The 23,990-nt window shown below is 37.5% G+C and overlaps 3 protein-coding genes across 3 annotated transcripts; 2 read left to right on the top strand and 1 right to left on the bottom strand.

Annotated features, from left to right (window-relative positions):
* Positions 1-2,693: 2,693 nt before the first annotated feature.
* On the top strand, positions 2,694-11,445 carry fam113 (family with sequence similarity 113). Its single transcript, XM_052153738.1, has 8 exons — positions 2,694-2,996; positions 3,564-3,796; positions 3,889-4,039; positions 5,713-5,947; positions 7,331-7,417; positions 7,565-7,630; positions 10,068-10,169; positions 10,923-11,445. Exons 1-8 carry the CDS (start codon positions 2,841-2,843, stop codon positions 11,042-11,044), a joined length of 1,152 nt encoding a protein of 383 aa, XP_052009698.1. The 5' UTR covers positions 2,694-2,840; the 3' UTR covers positions 11,045-11,445.
* Positions 11,446-11,592: 147 nt separating this feature from the next.
* On the bottom strand, positions 11,593-16,585 carry LOC127662538 (citrate synthase-lysine N-methyltransferase CSKMT, mitochondrial-like). The gene is made up of 2 exons (XM_052153762.1): positions 16,438-16,585; positions 11,593-12,288 (listed from the first exon to the last, which is right to left on the bottom strand). Exons 1-2 carry the CDS (start codon positions 16,523-16,525, stop codon positions 11,834-11,836), a joined length of 543 nt encoding a protein of 180 aa, XP_052009722.1. The 5' UTR covers positions 16,526-16,585; the 3' UTR covers positions 11,593-11,833.
* LOC127662526 (ubiquitin thioesterase OTUB1-like) lies at positions 16,470-22,630 on the top strand. The gene is made up of 7 exons (XM_052153750.1): positions 16,470-16,661; positions 17,311-17,372; positions 19,563-19,661; positions 19,768-19,886; positions 20,685-20,769; positions 20,917-21,111; positions 22,114-22,630. Exons 1-7 carry the CDS (start codon positions 16,619-16,621, stop codon positions 22,309-22,311), a joined length of 801 nt encoding a protein of 266 aa, XP_052009710.1. The 5' UTR covers positions 16,470-16,618; the 3' UTR covers positions 22,312-22,630.
* The last annotated feature ends 1,360 nt before the right edge of the window (positions 22,631-23,990 follow it).

Genomic DNA, 23,990 nt, shown 5'->3' with positions numbered 1-23,990 from the left:
ACTGTCATGACTGCTATGTTTCTCAGAACTGCACCCAAGACGTTCACCCACTGTTGTACTTGTGTATATGGTAGTGTGACAATAAAGTGATTTGATTATTGTGGAAATCTCAATGCTTTCCTCTCTCCTCAAGTACAGAATCTGGGTGTCCAGTTTGATAGCCAGATGAAATTTGACGAACATATTGGTGCTGTCATAAGTTCCAGTTTCTTTCAGCTACGTCTGCTCTCTAAAGTTAAACCCTTTTTGTCAGAGAACACATTAGAGATAGCAGTTCATGCTTTCATCCCTTCTCATCTGGACTACTGTAATTCTCTTTATTGTAGAATTTCCAAATCGCTTATTGCTCATCTCCAATTAGTTCAAAATGCAGCAGCAAAATTTCTAAAAGGTTAGAAGTATGATCATGTTACCCCCATTTTAAAATCACTTCACTGGCTGCCGGTTCAAGCTAGAATTGATTTAAAAATGTTATTGTTTGTTTATAAATCATTACACAACCAAGCTCCCAGTTACTTGTCAGACTTACTACATCCTTACAATCCACCAAGAAGTCTGAAATCCAGTGATCAATATCTCCTCAATGTCCCACGCTCGAGGCTAATGTGTAGAGGAGGGAGAGCCTTTTCGGTTGACGTTCGGTTGATGTATTTTATGGAATAGTTTGCCTATCAGTATCAGATTGTCACCTTCATTATCTACTTTTAAATCTTCTCTTAAAACTCATCACTTTTCACTGACTTTTAAAAGCATGTCCTGGTCTTCAATTGTTGTGTGTTTTTATAATTTTGTATTGTACAGCACTCTGGTCAGCCTTGATGCTGTTTTTAAATGTGCTATATAAATAAAAGAATTTGAACTTGAACATTATAGTAGCTGCCAGTTACTGTGTCAGCATCCGAAAGCTAAGGTAGCTGACTTGGTGCCTTGTTGCCTAATCAGTTGATGGCATAACCAACAGTGTATTTGAATGAATGAACGTTTTAAAGGGGTCATGACATGAGGAATACAAATGTCCTTGACCTTTTGACATATAATAATAATATGTTTAATTTTTATACCTCCTTTCCATAGCTCAAGGACCCTTCGCAATAAAGAACAGCAACATAGCAGTCATATGGAGAGTTGCCCACTCAGGAACAAAAACAAATGCAGTTGCATATAGCAAAGAACACACAACATCATGTAGTCAGTATAGAAAGTGTAAGCAGTGTAGGCAATAACCTAATCAGAATACAGATAAGCATACAAATACAATGAGCAGTACTTGAAGAATATACACATTATGACTGATAATATTGGGAGAAAAAATAGGTTGAGCTGAGATTTGAATTCAGAGCTAGAGATAGTAGTTTGGAGAGTCAGGGGGATTGAGTTCCACAGCTTGAGTGCCACAACAGAAAAAGACATTCCACACATTGAAGAAATGCAGAATCAAGGAACAAGAATTTCACACCCAGAATATCGGAGTGAGCGAATAGGAATATAGGGAGAAAGTTAAGGAGCTAGACCGTGAAGTGATTTAAATGTAAGCAGGATCATTTTGAATGCAATATGTGATGCGAAAGGTAGCCAGTGAAGTTTATAGGATGGGAGATATAATAGGTCATTGTACTATAAGAACACATTGTAAGTTTAAGAACTCAAAAACTCATCACTGCAAAAAGAGCCATTGTTAAAACTAAGCTGTCAAAACGACTTGTTGACCACGTCCTCCACATTATGATGTCACACTGTGCTAGAAATTTGCATATGACCACCTCCACAACACATCAATGCCTACTTTTCTTTATCACTTCCGTAACCCACCAAGTAGTGGAGAGCAGTAAGCTGGTAAGAAAAGAGCAGGTCAGTCAAGAGCAGAGAGCCAATCAGAACAGTGGGTGTTTACTGTCAAGTCTTAAAGGAGAAGCAGCATCAAAACCGAGTGTTTCTGACGAAGGGTCATGATCACGTTTTACAAACATATTACCTTTTTTTTGTACAAAAAAAAACTTATATTATAAGTGAACCTCAAGGAATATATATATATATATATATATATATATATATATATATGTGACAAAAACAAAAAAGAAGAAATGTTTTTTAGATTTTATTATTTCATCCAGGGACAAGAAAAGTACCATAGTTAAAGAATCACCCATATATATATATATATCGGCATGTCATGACCCCTTTAAGGAAACTGGTCTCAGTGTAGTTTGAAAGACATCTTATTTTCCTCCTACCTCCATACAGCATCCAAAGGCAGCTTTTTCTAGCGTTCTGATGCTGTAGCTGTTTAAATTCACAAGCATCACCATTTTACACAGGGAAAGACATTGACATAAAAAAGCACTTTCATACCTCACTCAAAGTCTGTTTTGTTGAGTTTCTGAAAATGCATTACTGTTTTTTCTAATAAAATACTTCATATCAACTGTAATATTTTTTTATTTTTTTGTAAAACAACAGAACCAATATAATACAGTCGAATAGCTTTGAGGAGCTTTATTTAAAAATTGGCATTTTTGCATCCATATCACCACAAGGGGAGCAGTAGGCCAATCTCTATTGCCCTCACACAGTCTTTCCGGTCTCATTAAGTTGAGCTAATTGATCATTATTAATTTGTCTCTTGTCACGTAAGTCTTTGGTGATTTATAGTGTTTCATACTAAAACATGATATGAAATGACGATATTCATGTCAATAAAAAGTTTTTGTGCTATTCTGATTTTCAGTCACATTTTAGTGTGATACAGGTACAGCCATGGCGAGGCACGTGTCTCAACGCCATGTTAGTCAACTGCTTCACAACAAGTTTGTTTTGGTCCTGGGTGACTCAAGTGAGTAACAATGGACATTTATTTTCTAATAGAAATGGCCTTATTAATTTTTGACTCAAGCTTTTATATGGTTGTTTTCTCTCCAGTTCAGCGGTCAGTATACAAAGATTTAGTGATGATGTTGCAACGAGACGCATATTTAAGTTCATCGCAGCTAAAATCCAAGGTCAGTAGTTTCATGGCAGTTTAATTAATTTATCTTCTTGGACAAAACACCAAATAAATGTATCTGTTCAATGAAACGAGTTGTTCAAATGTTAATGAACAGTTTAGTGCCCTTAATCAATACAATTTTATATAATTTGGTAAATTATGCATTTTTAAGAGGCATAAAATGTAGTATCAAGATAAATGGAACCTTTTTATATTGCCTGAATAAGTATTAATATTATTATGAACTGCAATTCACAAAGCAACTGAAGCCATGTAGGCTACTCAAATTCAAACAGTGGATAGCTACCATTTTATTTTATTATTTTTTTTTTTTTTTGGAATTCTTTAGCTTATTAACAACCAGGATTATTTTTAAAAGACACCAAATTTTAGCAAATACACCAAATTTTAATTTCATGCAATAAGCTTTACCAATACAATAAATAAATTAAAATAGCAAGGAAATGTGAAGATGTGTATATGCATGCTTTATAAGAGCTACTCTGAGTGACTTTCTCTTTTATGCACAAAGGGCTTGTCTGATGATGTACCTCTTGTTTATCTTCTCCGTATTTCCCAGGGTGAGATTTCTTTTGAAAGAGATTGTCTGGTGGAAGGTGGAAGGCTTGGCGAAATGAATAATGGGACGACTTATAGAGAAGTGAGGCAATACCGGACAGACCACCACCTTGTACGGTTTTATTTTATTACCAGAGTATTCTCATGTTATATGGAGAGCATCCTTGCTGATATCGACAATGGCATGAAGCCAGATCTTGTCATAGTCAATTCCTGTGTGTGGGATGTATCCAGGTAGGAGTTATCTTCATAAAAGTTGGTTACAAAAATAAAATAATATTATTTTCTGGATGGCTGAACATGATTTTTGCCATTACACTGTGCAGGTACAGCCGAGAATGGGCCTTTGAGTACAGGGAGAACCTCGAGAAGTTCTTCAGGCAGCTAAAGACCATTTTGCCAAAAGAGAGCCTGGTGGTGTGGAACATGACCATGCCCCTGGGCAAGAAAATTGTGGGAGGTTTCCTGGTGCCAGAGGTGTGTTGAAAAAAAAGTGTGATGAAAATGAACTGCCATGAAAAGTTGCTGTGTTTCCATCCAATTTGTGTATTTAGTGTTTAAGATAACAAAATCCTCACTTACGGAGAAATTGTAGCCACTGTGGCTCTTTTTATTACCAGGGCTTAAAGTATTCCGGCCGGGGGCCGGATTTCCGGCTTGAGGGCAGGTCCGGCCTCCGGCACAGGCAAAATGTATTTATCAGGCTGCAAATTACGCGGACGCGCTTGGAAAAAAACGAGCGCGTTGCTTCCATTATGAGCGCGCATACCGCGCGGCTACATTTGAAATAATGAACTTGAGCGCGCAAAAGACGCGATATGTGAACAGCCCTAATCTGACTTGAATAAAACACCGGTCCCCTTCAACCTACCACCTTGATTCAAAAGTCAGCGCGCACAGCTGTCACAGCCAATGGGATCATGATATTAGGTTGTCTTAGTCAATTGCTAGAGAGGAGGGCGGGTCTTGTGCAGGAAGTGAACCAGTTCGCAGTTAGCTTGTACACACGCTATGGAGAATGGAATTTATCAAACCAGGAGAAAATACATCTGCTTTGGAGAAGAAAGTAAAAAACAAGTGGCGCTGGGCATGGCTTGAAGAAAGAGGACAAAACGGGAAGGCTTTATGCACTTGGTGCAGTAAACTTCCGGAGCCTGGAGCTATGTTTTTGCATAGTTTGCCACAAAAAGCTTCACTATGCCACTAGCGGTAAAAAAACACTTGTCCGTCATGATGGAGATAAGACGCACAGAGCTATCGTGCGCAGTCTACAGCATACGACCACGTTACCTGGAGCAGATACTACGGCAAGTTTGAAAAGAAGATGCTTAGGTCGCTTAAAAGACTTCATTTGTAGCCCAGAAACGCCAAAAAACAGTAGAAAAATTAGATTTGGAATGATAAATAGCCTTTTGAGTTGCACTAAGATTGTAATACAGTACAGTATTACGCTACAGTAGTTTTCTAACATCTATGCATTTATTGGTTTGATGCACTTTTGTGTTTTTTATGTTCTCTAACTAATACAAATGTCTATTTAAGTTGGCAAAGTTTTCTGTTTTGGTAAAAGCACCTAAGAATGTTTGCACATTTCAGAGTGAGCAATGTTGAGTGCACTTTATGCTGTTTGCACATTACAAAGAAACCAATGGTGAATGCACTTTATGTCATTAACATGTTTCAAAGCTAGCAAACCAATAAATATTGGCACAAACATTCATGTTATGTTATTTTCTTGAAACAGTAAGCCTAGTACTACAAAAGTTTCAATTATTTTGGCACAATAGTTGTTAATGCGTTGAAACTATGACTGTGCTGTTGCTCATAGAATTGGTTAATAGAAAAAAACGGGCTTGGTTAAAGTCCTGGTTGAGCCACAGAAAGTTCAGGCTCAGGATTTTTTTTTCACTTTAAGCCCTGTATTACATTTAATAGATGACCTGGAGTTTAGAGCACACATACAAAGATGAACTTCATGTTTGCTAATGCTCTGTGGCAGATGCCTCATGTCAGTTTATCAAACAGTTCTTGGGGGTAATAGTAGACAATCTGATAACAGGTCAGAAATGTGCATAAAAACACATGGATGGAAACTAGCTGTAATGATGAGAATAATCAAGTTTTTATTTTCCTTTTGCCCTCAAATTCAGATACAGCACATGGGTCCAGCTTTAAGATTTGATGTGATCAACGCAAACTTTTATGGAGCCACTCTAGCCAATGCGTATGGCTTTGACGTGCTGGACTTGCACTTTCAGTTTCGCTTCAGCCTGCATCACCGAACACATGATGGAGTGCACTGGAATGCCGTCGCCCACCGCAAAATAACTTGTCTGTTGCTGGAACATGTTGCACAGGCATGGGGAGTGGAACTATCAATCTCTGGTGAGAAATCCACAATTACTTGGTGCCATCCTTTGGCTGAGGTTTATTGGTTACTGATTCTTGAGAGATGGGACAAAACATATCTCACACTTTTACCTGCCATTAGTTTTTAAAATGGCAACATATTCACTTTGAAATTAAGATGATCACTAGACATTACTTCACGAAATTACTACTGTTTCCTGACAAGGAAGAGGTTCGTTAAAAAAAATATTGCTCTTGATAGGTTTCCCACTCGTGTCTTTACTTGTCAATATGGTCACTGGTGTATAAAATGTTTAAAATTCAGGCATTATCAAAGTCAGCCTTCATTCTAAAGGTCCCTTTTACCCATTTCATCTCCTAACGTCACACAAGCTAAGGTGAGTTTTACATGACATGTCAAATTTCCCTCATTTTACATAGCTAGCTAAACCAGAAAAATAAAATCGCTACAACTGCATTTAATATGTGTGAAGTGAAAAATATACTTATTTTGCCAACACCATATCAACTCGTGTCAGATTTAAAAAAAAAAATGTATCTGGCCGTGGAGACAATTCTGTAGATGGAGCTGAAAACCATCCTATAGTCTCAATTGACCCTTTGCTAAGCTCTGCAAAGAAGCTTATAATTTTATAAGCATTAATTCTTCTGTTAAAACTTGTAGTATTAGAGCTGTAAATTTGTTTAAATTATAATATTTTTAGGTTTTAGGGTTTGGGGGATTGTTGACATTACCGTCATGGTAACAAAGATGTAAAATTGGTTATAACTTTACAGTTATTCCCCTGGTAATCAATATTATGCCATAAATGCTGTTGATTGAGCTTAACTTGAACACTAAATATTCCTTTAACTGATTAGGCAGCAAGTCAGCTGCCTAAACTTTTGGATGCAGCCTAGGAGATTGCCACTGAACACTATGATTTTTGGCAAAATATTCTCAAATGAAATGGATAATATTCTTAAGTGGGCTGAAATTAAGAGTGATATTGTAAAGCATTCTTGGTTTTTGTAGAAGTAATTAATACATTACACAGTAATTTGATTGAAGACTGTGAATAAGAATTGAGGCACATGATTATTAGTCACTTGAAATGAAAAAAACATAATTTGATGGTGACCTGGCAACAAAGTTTTAATTTATTTTATATTTTATTTATAATTTTTTTAAAATTCTGCTTAAAACTACTCAAACATTACTCCCATAGACTCTCATTGAAAGAAGGCAAACATTTGTCAGAGAAATGGTGTTCATCAGTTGCTATGATAGGATTGGTATTTTGTGAAGATTTATAGTAAAAAATGTAAGACTTGCCTAACAATGTATGGCATATATATATATATATATGAGTACCACGTACCAGTGTACTTGCTCTTGCTCTCTTTATTTCTTTACAGACCAGCGTAGTGCAGATACTCGCCTGCCATTACTTGAGGGTTCCTTCCTGCAAAAAGTTACTTCAAGGGATCTGAATCGCTATCAAGGTATAGAACTTGCCACATATGTCATGGCTTGTCTAACTTTAATCTAGTGTCAGCAGTGACATTTATAGTTTAGTGATTTGGATATATCTTGTGTGTTTCCCCAGTAAATTAAGCTTTCAAAATTCAGATTATGCCTCTCTTTAATAGGTACATTTCTAAATGGTGACCAGAGATACTTCAGTCCTGTGGAACCTGCCATCCCCTACAACAACGGTAACAATAGGCATTTTTTTTAATTGTAGGAACTTTTACTAGATCCTATAACTATTCAGTGTTCTCGTTATTTTTCCACCATATGAACTAGTTTCATATGGAGCTATAACCTGAACCAAACCAGGAACCTTTTTAGTATCTACTCCAGAAGTAGTATTTACCTTGCAAAGTGGAACTATTAGCCACCAGACAACCGATACCAGACATTGTAGGTTTAAGTATTTACAGAGAAAACATTTATTGTGATTTTTAAACCAAAAAGAAGTGTACAAAAATGATCTAACTGTCTCGTCAAGTTAGACGTCATGACCACTGTGACGTTGATGACATTAAACAATGTAGAAAAAGACTACAAGATAATATTTAAGTCATTTTCCAATCTTATCGTGTGTATAGTTTGTACATTTAGTTGTAAAGTTCGCTCATTCTGCTGTTCAGAACTTGCCTTTTTGCACTGCCTTGTTTATACCTTTTAAAGTCTTGACTGTTTGCATTATGCACTAATAAATATTTTTACCTCAAGGTTATAAGTGAACTTTACAACGTTCATTGTGTATGCTTTCTGTTTTATGCATCACAGCATTGATTTAATTTCTAGATAAAAGCAGTGTTAGAAATCGCAAAACTATAAGCATTGTTTTGGAAGCACAAGTATGATCATGCAAAGGTATAAAAGTCACAAACAAAATCCAATTCACTACAAATTCGTATGGTAGCATAAAACTGTATTGAATTTTAATTGAAATGTAATTTATTTCTGTTGACAGTTACATGAGACATAAAAGGTTTGAACAAAGATAAAACTGCAATACACGACTTACATACACTGCTGCTTATTGGTAATAAACGTAAACGTCATTTGTGAATATACATTACTTTATGGAGAGCTTACGACCTACTAGCTATGTCTTGCATTAAGAACAGGTGGTGCAACCAAATAAACACTAAATTGGTTACAAACAAACTACCAGTTACTAAGCCCTAAGTTTTAACTTTACGTGCAAACTTAAGGATACTTCAACCAAAAATCTCTCATTTGCTTACCCTCATTACAAACCAGATGTGTATGACTTTCTTTCTTCAGCAGAACACAAATATTTTTGGAAGAGAATTTCAGCTCTGTAAGTACATAAAATGTAAGGGAATTGGTGACAAATTTTTGATGTTCCAAAAAGCACAAACCAGTCAGCAACAACATTAAAACCACCTGCCTAATAATTGTGTCGGTCCCCCTCGTGCTGCCAAAACAGCGCCAAATCTCATCTTAGAATAGCATTCTAAGATGCTGTTCTTCTCACCGCAATTGTACAGAGTTGCGTTTTAAAAAAAAATTATTTTGAACTTTATTCTGTGATCCCACAATGGCATTTTATTGCCACGTAAAAAAAAAAGTTATATTTTGCGAATAGTCAAAATTACGAGAATTAAAGGAATAGTTCACCCAAAAATGAAAGTTTGCTGATAATTTACTCACTACTCAGAGTGAATTATCTTGATCTTCATCAAAACAAAATTTAAAACTTTTTGGATTTAATTTCAAGCCACCTCCTCTAAATAATGCAACTGAATGTACTCTATTTTTGACGGCCCAAAATGCATATTTATGGTGCATCAAAATAATCCACACGACTCCAGTCGACCAAATAAAACTTGTTGGTAAGGTCTTCCTGCCGCCTTGTGATGTGTGACCTTACCAACAGGCATAACGTCATCCCTCCCATGAGCGTGCATAACAGAGATGAACGGAAGTGAACATTTGTAGTTAAAAAGTATATAAGTATTGTTTCTAGGAGGAAATCTCAGTATTGGGCTTAATGGAGCATCATTATCACAGCGATAGAACGGACACAGAGCCTGCAGCTTCATTAATGCCAGAGATTGACCTGGAGGACGTAGTTAAATCATACTTCAGTTTTGGATTTTGCAAAAAAGAAATCCTTGGTCTTTTGGCACATCAGCACAGAGTTGTTAGTATCCGGACTCTGCAGCAGTTATGTAAATTGTTATTTATTCAGGAAAAAAAAAACAGATAAATCCGATCAATTCCACGCTGTTGTTGGGGTTTTGCTCTAAACAATACTGTACCTGAGATGTTACAACATACAATATCTTGATATGGACTTATATAAATCACAGCAGTTCCAATCATTTTTTTTGCTTCACTTGAGTGTGAGCCTATATCTCGCGCCTCCCTTGACAGGCACCCATATGTTGAAAACTACTAATGCACACCTCTTCAGTTGGAAACAACGTTTGCATTTTATCGGAACACATATATTTCCACAACAAACGGGTTTTAGCTCCACAATTGTGTGGAAAAATGCCTAAATCAAACAACAACAATTGAAAACATTTACTTTACCAGCATGGTAATCTCAATCAAGATTAATTTTGATCAAAATATTAAGGTGAGAATATATATACCATCCTCTTCTAGGTCCAGCATGGAGACAAGGCCAAAGGATGAGGCCATATGGTGGCTTTGGACCACAGTTCAAGGATGATTTACCTCCCCCCTTTACTGCAGATTTCCACAGAGGTTCAAACCCAATTTTTGTACTTTCTCTCAATTTTCTACTGTCATTATACACCCATTTGTTGTTCCAAACCTATATGACATTCTTTCATGGAAGAAAGGGGAATTTAAGAATATCCTGGCCACACTGTTCCATATAATAAGATTGAATGAGGAGGACTTTTCTTGAAAAACTTATAAATTAAGTCATTATTCATTACAATCTTCCAGACAAAAACATTTTGGTATTAAAATACCTTTTTCCTAGGACTTTTTATTTAATATTTTTTATCCCCTTTTCTCCCAATTTGGAATGCCCTGTTCCCACTACTTAGTAGGTCTTCGTGGTGGTGCGGTTACTTACCTAAATTTGGGAAGTCTCGGTTGCCTTACAAAGAATATTGTGATTTTCAGAAGTAACTATTGGTCTTTTTAATCATTATCATGATCACATGGCCTCAGTAGACTTGGAATATAGCACAAGTCATATCACTTTTATGATGCTATTTTTATCATTTGGAGCATGACAGGCCCTGTCCTTATTCACTCTCATTAGATCAAAATGTTGGCCATGATTTATTTTCAGAAATTCACCTTTTACGTAAGATTGAGTAAATAGAGTGGTGGTGGCATAATGGGCTAAAGCACATAACTGTTACTTACAGGTTGCTCCGGGGGGAGTGTCCCTGTAAGTCACTTTGGATAAAAGCGTCTGCCAAATGCATTATGTAAATAACGAAAAGAAAATAGTGCTAAAGATTTGATTTATGTTTTTAGGTGCTGTCAATCCAACTGCTGCCCCCTATTGGCCAGTGAACAACTTGGTCATGAAACAGAGACACAGAAGGCCATATAATCCTTACACAAGAGAGAGACCACGTCACTTCTACAAATATTAAACCCATAGAGACAACTAAATGTGTTTGGCCATAATACAAATCTTTGATCATCAAACTTTACCCTTTACATAAAAAGGAACATATTTTGCATGTCTAGTTAAAGAACATAATGCTTTTTCTGCTTGTTTATCTCCTTGTTATGGAGGGTGTGTGTTTTACGCATTGAAATGTTTCTGTTGCGTCTTTGTTTTAAATATGATGCTTGTTTATGAAGTCTAAGATCCCAAATAACTGTAGAGGAGTCATTCAGTGTTACTAGATTCTCATGTGTATTAATGTCACAATAATACTAAAATGTGATACAGCAATAGATCGATTACCACTTTAATGAAAAAAAATCAGCAACACAGAACCTTTCTGGCACTTTTGTTTTTACTCTGAAATAAACAATTCTTTTAAAAGTTTCTAGTTTAATTAATGCAGATGATGCAAACAGGATTTTATTTTGGCCAATTCTATATTGTGCACAAAGGTACATTTTCCCTGCTGACTTGATACAACTTTTCAAACTATTATTATTTGTTTGGAAACTCATGAATGCAGTGGATTTTGCATACATTAAATTTGAAAATGCGTGGCAATACGAGGAGTAATCTGATAGCAAAAATAACTGACCCCTCTCAATTCCCCCACCTCTTGAACTCCCACATCAGCTGCCAGCTTTGTTCTTCTAACCTCTGTCTCCAGCCATACAAGCCTGGCATCAGGATCCTCATCTGAGAACTGTAAGAGAATCCCTGAGGGTTTCAGTACCTGTAAGCATTGCTGTACTATTTGACCAGCCTTAACTCACCCTTCTTTAGACCTAACTAAAGCATCGGTTGTACCCTTGTCCAAAATCAAGTCCAGGTTTCTGGTCCCAAAGTGTCCTTTTAACAGTGTGCAGTCCAGCTCTAGGAAGGCAAGAGCAGAGGATTGATTCTGTGGCTCTACTGGTGTGGTCTTGGTGTGCTCCTCCAGAAGTTGCACTGCTACTAGGGAGATATCAGCACAGGTGACCTTGACAGGACATGGAGAGTTTTGGTAAATGTAGGGTCCTAAGGCGGATGTGCCACAGCCCATGTCTAGGATGTGTAATGGGCCACTGTGGGAATGAGACATGTTCTGAAGTACAGGGAGAATGATGTTTTGAACTGAGTGAAAGCCAAAGAACCACTCAAAATTTTTGAAGTTGCCTTTGCTTGCGTTTTCTGTGTAGAATCTGTCCCATGTTGCTTTTTTGTCCATGTTTTCAATCAAGTCATCTGTGAAAAAATTATACATAGCATAAAAATAAGAACATATTATGCACTTTTAGCTTATTATAAACAGGCGGAGGGGGGATTTGTAAATTGGTATTGAAAGATCAAACTAATAAAAGATTGCAGTGAGTTCAAATATTTATTTATTTTTTATAATAGTAATAATGCACAACAGTTTGCTACCAAAAGTAAACATCCCATTAACTTTTTCCACCAATGAATTAATTTTCTACCTCTAAACCTTTTAAGACAGACCTAACGTGAACTCTGAGGTTGTTCAACGATGGTATATGCCTTTAAGTTATCACTTCAACATTGTATAAAAATCGTGTTTAATAGTGAAATTCCTGGTGAACAACTACATTGTCTGATAATGGGTAGAGTAAGATCCACCAAACATGTCCAACAACGACCGCCCACTTCCATGGCGCACTGTGAATGACGTAATCGAGTCAGCCTCCCTAGACCTTTAAACTACATAAACTCAGCATAAAATTAAACGTCCCTTTTTTAGGACACTGTATTTGAAAGATAATTTTGTAAAAATCCAAATAACTTTACAGATCTTTATTGTAAATTGTTTAAACAATGTTTCCCTTGCTTGTTCAATGAACCATAAACAATTGATGAACATGCACCTGTGGAACGGTGGTTAAGACACTAACAGCTTACAGACGGTAGGCAATTAAGGTAACAGTTATAAAAACTTGAGACACTAAAGATTCCTTTCTACAGACTCTGAAAAACACCAAAAGAGAAATGCCTAGGATCCCTGCTCATCTGCATGAATGTGCCTTAGGCATGCTGCATGGAGGCATGAAGCCACTGCAGATGTGGACAGGGCAATAAATTGCAATGTCTGTACTGTGTTACAGTGCTACAGGGAGACAGGAAGGACAGCTGATCATCCTCTGCAGTGGCAGACCACATGTAACAACACCTGCACAGGATCGGTACATCCAAATATCACCTGCGGGACAGGTACAGGATGGCCTGATGGCAACAGCAACTGCCCAAGTTACACCAGGAACTCTCCATCAGTGATAAGACTGTCCGCAATAGACAGTGAGAGGCTGGACTGAGGGCTTGTAGGCCTGTTGTAAGGCAGGTCCTTACCAGCAACAATGTCGCCTATGGGCACAAACCCACCTTCACTGGACCAAACAGCAATGGCAAAAAGTGCTCTTCAATGACAAGTCACGGTTTTGTCTCACCATGGGTGATGGTCAGACTCGTTTATCGTCGAAGGAATGAGCGTTACACTGAGGCCTGTACTCTGGAGTGAAATCGATTTGGAGGTGAATGGTCCATCAAGGTCTGGGGCGGTGTGTCACAGCATCATCAGACTGAGCTTGTTGTCATTGCAGGCAATCTCAATGCTGTGCGTTACAGGAAGACATCCTCCACCCTCATGTGGTACCCTTCCGGCAGGCTCATACTGACATGACCCTTCAGCCTGATAATGCCACCAGCCATACTGCTCGTTCTGTGTGTGATTTCCTGCAAGACAGCAATGTCAGTGTTCTGGCATGCCACGAAGAGCCGGATCTCAATCCCATTGAGCAGGCCTGGGGCCTGTTAGATCGGAGGGTGAGGGCTAGGGCCAATCACCCAGAAATGTCTGGGAACTTGCAAGTGCCTATTTGGAAGAGTGGGGTAATATCTCACAGCAAGAACTGGCAAATCTGGTGCAGTCAATGAGGAGGTGCACTGTAGTACTTAAGCCTCCACACATGCTATGTCTCCGCAGTAACATGCTCAACGAGCCATGTGATAAGATGTGCGGAATGACCGTCTCAGATGCGGAGGCAACTGAGATTCGTCCTCTGCCACCTGGATTGAGGTAACCACGCCACCACAAGGACTTAGAATGTATTGGGTATTTGGCATTCAAAATTGGGGTGAAAAAGGGGAGAAAATTGAGAAGAAAAAAACAAAAATCAATAGTTTTATATATTTCCAGCATTTTTGATTTGACAACGTCATTCGCATTCGCAATGCTTTATGGGATTGTAGTTTGTACCCTCATGAAAGATGGTAAGTACACAGTCTTGTACCTTTTGTCTTCTTTTCTCTATTGAGTGCAACAATGCCCAAACACTTTTTCAGCCATCTGGGTTCCGGAAGAAATGTTCCTATTAATTTTTCCCATAGGCTTTTCATACACTGCCTGGCAAATTCAAAAATGCTAAAAGACACCGTTTGGATTTAAATCAGCAGATACTGAAGAGCCTACGATTGGATCATTATTGCTGTTAATAATGTTTCAGCTGGCAACAATTATTTTAACCCTAACTGATGCGGTGTGTAGCTTCTCATTTTTTAAATAACGATGTCGGAAGACATATTCCGTAGTCATTGAAAATGTGTTTCAGAAGGGGCAAATTATTTGCCTGCTTGAAGCAAAGAAAATAGCTAAGGAGATTGCTGAAATCACTGGAATTGTGTTAAGAACTGTCCAACCCAGAAGGATAGTGGTGAACTATCAGCTTCATGAAGAAATATGGTCTAAAAAAAACTTGAATGATTGTCGTAAAGTAACTTCCTGGAAAAAAATAAAATATATTCGACAGTAGAACTCACGGCTAATGTTTAATAGTGAAAGTAATAGCATATTAACACACAGAATGCGACAAGAACTTACAGGATCTGGACAAAACAGCTGTGTGCCGACAACAAAGTCACTTGTTAGTGAGGCAAATCAGAAAAAATTACTTCAGTTTGCTAGGGAGCATAAAGATTGGACTGTGAAGCAATGGAAAAAAAGGTAATGTGGTCCGTTGAGTCAAGATTTACACTATTCCAAAACGATGGGTGCGTCAGGGTAAAAAGGGAAGTCCATGAAGCGTCATGCATTGTGTCCACTGTATAAGCACTTGGAGGCAATTTTATGATCTGGGTTTGCTTCAGTTGGTCAGGTCTAGGCTCAACAACATTATGTGGCAATAAAATTGTTAACTGACTACCTGAATGTACTGAATGACCAGGTTATCCCATCAAAGGATTTTTTCTTCCATTATAGCACGTGCATATTCCAGTATGACAATGCCATAGATTCATCGGGCTGAAATTGTGAAAGAGTGTTTCAGGGAGCATGAGGAATCATTTTCACACATGAATTGGTCACCACAGAGTCCTGACATTAACCCTATTGAAAGTTTTTGGGATGTGCTGGAGATGACTTTTCAGAGTGGTTCGACTCTCCCGTTGTCAATATAAGATCTTGGCCAAATATTAATGCAACTCTGGACAGAAATAAATGTTGTGACATTGCATAAGGTTGTTGAAACAATGCCACTACGAATGTGTGCTGTAATCAAAGCAAAAGGCAGTCCAATGAAATATTAAAGTATGTGACTTTTTTTTTTTTTGGCCAGGCAGTGTATAATCCATCAGAAAGTATCCATGGACCAAACCAACCAGTTCCTAGGTGAAACACAACATTAAAAACATTAATTTGCAAAAAAGTTTTAGAAAATCGGACAAGGTTTTGACAAAGGTATAAGACTGTACTTGCGTCTTTCATGAGGGTACGAACTACAATCCCACAAAATTGAATATAAACTTAAAGAAAAATATCCCAATGTATACAAGTTTATAGGCCTGTGTAGTTTAAGGGTGGCCGACTTGATTGTTTAATTCACAGTGCATGAGTACTTGCTGCTGGACATGTTTGGTGGGCTTTGTTGCCTGCCATTCTCTGATTAGTGGATCTTACTCTGCCTAATCATGGGTAATGTAGTTGTTCACCAGTAATTCTGCTATTAAACATGAATTTTAAACGATTAAGTTAAGATAACGCAAACGGTGGCTTCAACAACCTGGTAAATCAATTAGTCTATGGGATACATTTATGGGATTTTTACTTCCGGAACCAGACTGTTGCGCTCTATTGCGTTTCGTGTCCCAGTTTGTGCATACTTCTCTTACAGCACATTTATCTTATGTCTGCTGGTGTAAAACTGAGATTAATTTAAAACGATGCGTGATTGAGTCACCTTGACATAGTAACTAAGGAAATGTATGTGTCCTACTCAGCTATAAAATAAATAAATCAAGACCGTAAAATATCCCGCAACGCCAATGTAATTCAAAACGAAACGCTTGATCATCAAATCAAATGTGTTTTTAAAAAAGGAAGTGGACACTGACTTGTCAGACTAGTATGATGCCATCGGCACGCCCCCGTTAGCTTCTGAAGAGTCCTCAGGGGCACAGCAAATCTGTTCATTAAAAACATTATTATACCTAGCTAATGTAAAAGAGATGAACACTAGTAGCATGTGCGATGAGTGACCGACATGACCCGGATATGTACACAAACTGAATAAAGATGGCGGATGAGCTGCTGGAATCGTCGCAGGGAAAGATGGAGGGTAAGTGCAAAAATAACATCGCTTCTTGTTGGCATAAAGACCAGTTAACTTGTTCAACAAAACATATGGTAGGGTCCCACATTAGGGAACTAGCTTTAGAAAGAGAATCTGCTTTGACTAGTACTGCAGCAGGAGGAAAGACAGATTAAAGCTCGTTAGCTCTGCAAAGACAGCAAACTGTATGCTCATTTTACAAAAACTATTTAATTGCGACATTTTGTATAAATTCTCATAACATTTTTGCCCACTGTCCTGTTTTCACGAGAGCTGTAAAATGATCATCTTTGGCTTTCCGTTGCCCCTACAGTGGAATTGTTGCAGACAAAGAGACTTCAATGGGATCATTGACTGATACAGGCAGTATTTTGTATTTGGCCATCTGGTAACAGTAATTAAATGACTCATACATGACGTCGGTTCATGTAATGGCATGCTGTATGATGAAGAGTATAACTGTTAATAGTTAGATTCATTTGAACAAACAAAGATTGTCATGTTCATCGGTGGCAGGGTTAAGGGTCAAATCAGTTTTTAAGTGTCCAACTCTTGACTTTTTAACCTTGAATAAGGGAAATGTTTTTATATCGATTTACATATCAGAAAACTGTTTATGTTTGGTCTTTTTTTTTTTTTTTTTTTTTTTTTGCAGGAGTGAACTGCCTCGCACATGACGAGGCCATTATGGCACAGCAGGACCGCATTCAGCAAGAGGTGAGAGATCATTCATCACTGAATTTAATGCATTTATAAAATATTCAGACCCCTTTTGTTATGTTACAGCCTTACGATAATATCGTTTAATTCATTTTCCGCTTGTCAATCTTGACTCAAATCCCAAATTCACTTTGTCATTATGAGTTATTAAGAATTATTTTCAAATGCAATAATTATTTTAATGTAAATATCACATTGACATTTAAATGATCATAGTGACTATTTGCACAAGGTGTAAAAAGCATTTGCCACACTGCATGGCTATTTGCACTCCAATAGTCTGTTGGAAACCAAACAATTTAAGAAAAACGGCACCTCTAGGCTACAACGACATAGTGTGGTAAGACGCTGTGGATGTGCTATTTCCATGCAGATGACCCGGGTTCGATTTCCCCACTTTTCCACATCATGTTTTCTCACTCCACTCTTAATATTTTTCTTTAATACTACTTATATTAATAAATAAAATGAATATAAAAGGTTGATTTCCTCAGTTATTTGGTCACAGTGAATGTAAGGAGAATTTGATCCAGGTTAAATTATCCATAGTTTTACTATAGAAATATTTTATGTTTTTTTGGCAGAAGTCATAGTTTTAATGCAATTAAAGTGTTACTAATATGATGTTGAAGTAGTAACCATGATTTTACTACAAAATACCATGGTGATACAGGTTACTAGAGTAAAACCATTGTTAATTTTTGTAAGGGAAGGTTAGGTTTAGTGGTAGGGGTTGGTGTAGGGCAGGGTTATTCATCTTCATCGACAAGTGGGCCAGATGGGAAAAAAAAAATCTTTGATGCATGCGGGGAAGAATATTTGAACAAAGCTATATGTTTACTATATAAATAAAATGTCTGTGTTTTCAAAATTGGTCCATAACAGAGAGGGTAATTAAGACTGATAATAACAATTTTATTAAACCACAACAGTGAAGTTTGTTATTGTTGGTGAAGTTGCATCCAGCGTTACCCAAATTTAAGTTTGCTATATTTACATTTACATTTACATTTATGCATTTGGCAGACGCTTTTATCCAAAGCGACTCACTTTGGATAAACAGTGCACTTATTACAGGGACAGGGACTCACAGTGCACTTATTACAGGGACAATCCCCCCGGAGCAACCTGGAGTTAAGTGTCTTGCTCAAGGACACAATGGTGGTGGCTGTGGGGTTAGAACCTGTGACCTTCTGATTAACAGCCCTGCGCTTTAGCCACTACGCCACCACCACTCGTGCTATATATGCAATGATTTATTTACCTTTTGACTTTTCAAATCAAATGTTTTCTTGACCAAATTAATGAACAAGCCTTTTCTGTTTCTCCGAACTCGCGCTTCTCAGTCGTCCATGATTTTAGTTCTTTCGTCTTCCCATTCTGTCAAAATGACTTATGTTCATTCGTAGCACAACATCTGCGAGTCTAAAAAAAACACTGTGCTCTCGCACAAGACACTGTAAAAAACATGGTGCTCTCGCACAAGACACTGTAAAAAGATTGAGAAGTGGCACAACGTGCATCTAGATTAAGTTTACATTGGAAAACAGCAGCATGAAGAGACACGAAACATGTTCAGTGTGAACAACCCCTAAGACAACTGACGGCCTCAGACGGGCCACGGAAAATTTCAAACGGGCCGACAGTTGAATAGCCCTGGTATAAGGTGTCTGTGGGACTCAAAATAAAAACAATAAACATTCTGATGTGATACCCCTATAGTGTTAGTATTTAAATAGGGGTGCAAATAGCATCTAACACTATTAGTCCAAGAAGATGCCTTTTGTTTATGTTTACACTGTAAATAGCTTCTGCCTTAAATTATTTTAGTCTAGGGCTGCAAAATATCAAACAAAATGTGAAAAAACTGAAGGGATATGATATGATTTCTGTTGATTTTATTTTCAGGATTTCTTTTTAGCAAATCCTAAGTGTGATGATATAATAGTATGAGGTGCTGTTCTTAATTTAAAATTTATAGTATTTCTCTTCTGATAAAATGGACCAAAACAATTGATGATCTTGTTTGAAGGATATATACAATGGTATTTGTCTTCTAAAATGTGATAGTCTTTTAATATGTTCCTCCCCCAACATCCTTTTTTCAATAAGAAATACATCACAGAAAGATGCTGACTATATTGGTTTGAGTTTAATTGCTTAGTATGTTGTTCTGTTTTCAAATAGATAGCCACCTCTAACCCTTTGGTGTCAGACAGACAAGATCTCTCTGTGCTTCAGAGTGAATATGCTGCTGAGGACACCATCTACCAACTTAAGATAAAGGTGCAAAGGCTTTCATGATCTTACTTGGCAATCACTTAAAAGCTGCTGTAAAAGCAAAGTACTTGGGTAAATGAAAAGATATGTTTAAAAGTTGTCTTGTTCATAGGACCTCCACAAAAAGTATTCGTACATTCGGAAGACACGACCGGATGGGAATTGCTTCTACAGAGCCTTTGGCTTCGCACATTTGGAGTCGCTACTTGATGACAGCAAAGAGCTGCGAAGGTAACATATAGTTTTGGTAGGGTTGCACGAAGCAGATACCAGTGCATTTGGTACGGTGTTTGCAAGACAGAGCTGTATCAATATTAACCAAACATTCTGGCAAAGGTTTGTTCTAAAGACCTACTTTTAAATATTAAGCTTCTGCAATTAATTCAACCCAAGTTGCGTAACACAAACTTCATTAAACTTTCTAAAGGATTTTAAAGGATAAAGAATTATTCACCCCAAAATGAAATTCTCTCATCATTTACCCTTATGCCTTCCCAGATGCGAATGACTTCTGCTGAACACAAACCTTTTTGAAGAATATCTCTTCTCTGTAGGTTCACACAATGCAGTTAACAGGGTCCAAAAAACACAAAGGAAGCATAAAAGTAATTCATATGACTCCAGTGGTTAAATCTGTCTTCTGTGATCAGTGTGGGTGAAAACAATTCAATATTTAAGTCCTTATTTGACTATAAATCTCCACTTTCAAACAGCCCTTCAAAAGAGTTATTTTGTTTTTGGTGATTCGCATTCTTTGTGCATATCACCACCTACTGTGCAGGGAGTTTAGAATTTATTGTAAAAAGGACTTGAATATTGAACAGTTTCACACCCACACATAGTTTTGTGTGAACTATTTCTTTAAGAACTTGAAAGTATAGAAATCTGCCATTGGTTTGACATGGGAATAATATTCAGTATTCAAAATGTAACCAACAGCGATAACATCATTGTAATATTTGGATACTGAATTGTGATTGGTTGTGTCTTCCTTGCATGTATTTAAAACCATCTGCTTTGACACTCTAGGCTCAAAGCTGTGGCAGCTAAGAGCAAACTAGATCTTGTAAACCAGGGCTTCACTGAATTCACGATTGAGGACTTTCACAACACTGTGAGTTAAAAATAATAATTTATGAATGTTTGGTAACAGTTCCACTTAAAAACTGTGCAAAAATGACATGGCTTCTTGTATTTACACCAGTGGCAAGAATTATGTTGACCCATGAGTACGTTTTCAAAGTTTTCTCTCCCTTTTCAGTTCATGAACTTGATAGAGCTGTGCGAAAAGCAACAATCACTTGGAGAACTGCTGAGCTCCTTTAATGACCAGAGCGTGTCTGATTACATAGTGGTTTACCTCAGGCTTCTGACCTCTGGATACCTGCAGCGGGAACATGCATTCTTTCAGCACTTCATAGAGGGCGGTCGCTCTGTCAAAGAGTTTTGCCAGCAGGTGAGAGAGCTGTAACACTTAAAGATTACTAGTTCTGTCTTTGTCTTAACGAACATGGGAATCTGTTTCCAGGGTGTAAACTTATGTTTATATCTGAGCTGTCAATTTAAACAATTTTAACCATTAATTTTAATAATTCATATTTTAAAAATTAACATTTAATTATGCCCTCTTTAAAAAAAAGTTGCTATGTAAAATCCCAGGCCGATTTCTCTTCCCAGCCCTGGTCTGACTAGAAACAGGGATAAAACGTATCCCCTCTAGGGCTGGGCAATATGACGATGTCTTTTAAAGATCCCGATTGCGAACAGATGATGATCGACAATATCTGGAAATGGCAGAACCATGGATCTGGGAAGTTGCCAAATTTATTAAACCGTGGCCAGGGTGTGAAATTTAGCACCTGCAAAATGCGAAGAGGCTGAATCCAGTTCGCACACTCAATGTATGTCATCCGTGTGTAATAATGCTGCTTGAAGAAACGCACTTTATTATATTTTTAAGAAATGACATATGAAAAGACATCAGTGCTGGTGTCAAGAGTCACTGTATATTAATAGACATGCAGAATGAGCGTGAAACAAGCACAAGTTCACTTTTTTTCTCAGTTTAATTTGTATGAAAACTGTCTGCAAGAATGTTGAAATTATATCCATTCATCTCGGGAGGTGATGTGCGTTTAAATGCACTTTATTTCCTCACGGTGATACAAATGGAGCTGATGGAGATGGTAAAGGTTTCGATTTGGAGATATTTTTTGATCACTTCATTATTTTATTGCTTTTTTTCTTTTAGTTAAGTAATTTGAATTTAGAAATGTCTTTTATTTCAATAAATGAATTTTCATTTTTGGGTGAAGTATTCCTTTTAAGGTGTATGTATGTGAAGTTTAAAGTGATCAAGTTGCTGTCCTTGAAAGAACTGTAGTGCCGATAAATAATACATCTTGAAAGAATCTTTTAATAGTTATACTTGGCCTAATAGTCAATATTTTTATTTTAGGAGGTGGAGCCCATGTCGAAAGAAAGCGACCACATCCATATCATTGCCTTAGCAAAGGCCCTCAATGTGCCTGTATTAGTGGAATACATGGACAGAGGAGAGGGTGGAACAGTGAACCATCATATCTTCCCTGAAGGAAGTGTACCACGCATCTTCCTCCTGTACCGCCCTGGCCACTATGACATCCTGTACATGTGATACTCTTAATTCTTGAGGGCCCATTGTGAAGAAACCAACCCAATTCTACAGCCAAGTTAAGCCATACAGTCTGTGTGGGAGGCTTTGCTATGATTAAAACACAAACATTTCTCCGTTATCCCCTCATTACAAAATGAATGATTTTTTTCAGTGCAGAATGAATTAAAAGCAAATGACAGTATTAGGGGATATACAGTAGGTTTTTTGTGGTTGTAAATGTTATGAACTTGCTTTTAGTGTTCTCCTTTGTTACATTGCCTTTCATTAGTTTGATTAAAAGGGATTTACACCTCTTGTCTGATGTCAGTCTGTGGTTTCAAAAATCACATTTAAAATAAGTGGTCCTTAACAGGTTTTACTTGAATATGCAGATTTTACACTGCTTTAAAGGGATAGTTCACCCTAAAATTAAAATGTCATAATTTACTTCATGTTTCAAACCCATACGATATTTTTAATTCTGTAGAACATGAGAAATTTTGAAATGTAGACCGTGCTCCTTTTTATACAATGAAAGTGAATGGTAGCAGAATGTTAGGGATTGGAGAGCATTGGTCACAGTTCACTGTACAGACAAAAAGAGCGGTCTACATTCTTAAAAAAAAAAAAAATTCCCCTTTTCTCCCAATTTGGAATGCCCAATTCCCACGACTTAGTAGGTCATTGTGATGGGTGGCAGAGGACAAGTCTCAGTTGCCTCCACATTTGAGACAGGTTAATCCATGCATTTTATCACGTGGCTTGCGGTGCATGACACTGCAGAGACTCACAGCATGTGGAGACTCATACTACTCTCCACGATCCACGCATCCCACTGAGAGAGAACCACTAATCGGGACCATGAGGTTACCCCATGTGACTCTACCCTCACAAACCACCGGGCCAATTTGGTTGCTTGGGAGACCCAGCTGGAGTCACTCAGCACACCCTTGATTCAAACTCACAACTCCAGGGGTGGTAGTCAGCATCAATACTCGCAGAGCTACCCAGGTCTACATTTTTAAATTTTGTTCACGAAAGGACAGTCGTATGGATTTTGAACGATGAGAGGGAGTAAATGATAACTAGAACTTATCCTTAAGTAATAATGAAAACAATTGAATAGTCTCATTTACTCACCCTCATGCCATCCCAGATGTGTACAACTTTCTACTTTAAAAATGTCAGCATTGTAGGCTGAACTTTGAAAGTCCAAAATACACAAAGGCAGTGTAAAAGTAATCCATAAGACTCCAGTGATTAAATCCACATCTTCAGAAGCGATATAAGTGTGAGTGAGAAACAGATCAATATTAATGTAATTTTATACCATACATTCTCCTACCTGCCCAGTATCGCCAGGATAAGCAGAATGGGAAATCACCAAAAAAAAAAGAGAGAGAAAAAAAAAAAAAATGGAAGTGAAAAGTGAATAGTTTAAAAAAACACTTCCATTTCTTACCAAACCTTCATATTGCATAGAAAACCATGAATTTAACTACTGGAGTCTTATGGATTTCCTTCATGCTGCCTTTATATGCTTTTTTTCAAATGTTCTGGCCACTCTTCAATTGCGACCTACAGAACAGAAATATTTTTCGAAAACTCAAGTGTTCAGTCATCACGGCCCCCCCCCCAACCACATCCTCCACATTGAGTAATTAATGCAGTGTGTTAATATGCGTTATAAATCAAAAATA

The sequence above is a fragment of the Xyrauchen texanus genome, chromosome 2, assembly GCF_025860055.1.
Source record: "Xyrauchen texanus isolate HMW12.3.18 chromosome 2, RBS_HiC_50CHRs, whole genome shotgun sequence".
NCBI classification, from domain to species: Eukaryota; Metazoa; Chordata; class Actinopteri; order Cypriniformes; family Catostomidae; genus Xyrauchen; species Xyrauchen texanus.
Note: the sequence above shows the minus strand (reverse complement) of the source record. Positions and strands in the feature narration are given on the sequence as shown.

Coding starts and splice junctions, on each gene's coding strand:
- fam113 (XM_052153738.1), top strand. CDS start 2,841: ATGGACATTTATTTTCTAATAGAAATGGCCTTATTAATTTTTGACTCA. Junction 5,948..7,330: donor AGTGGAACTATCAATCTCTG/GTGAGAAATCCA, acceptor ATTTCTTTACAG/ACCAGCGTAGTGCAGATACT. Junction 10,170..10,922: donor TACTGCAGATTTCCACAGAG/GTTCAAACCCAA, acceptor TTATGTTTTTAG/GTGCTGTCAATCCAACTGCT.
- LOC127662538 (XM_052153762.1), bottom strand. CDS start 16,525: ATGTTTTTAATGAACAGATTTGCTGTGCCCCTGAGGACTCTTCAGAAG. Junction 12,289..16,437: donor GCATCATACTAGTCTGACAA/GTCAGTGTCCAC, acceptor ATTTTTTCACAG/ATGACTTGATTGAAAACATG.
- LOC127662526 (XM_052153750.1), top strand. CDS start 16,619: ATGGCGGATGAGCTGCTGGAATCGTCGCAGGGAAAGATGGAGG. Junction 19,662..19,767: donor TCTACCAACTTAAGATAAAG/GTGCAAAGGCTT, acceptor TCTTGTTCATAG/GACCTCCACAAAAAGTATTC. Junction 20,770..20,916: donor TTGAGGACTTTCACAACACT/GTGAGTTAAAAA, acceptor CTCCCTTTTCAG/TTCATGAACTTGATAGAGCT.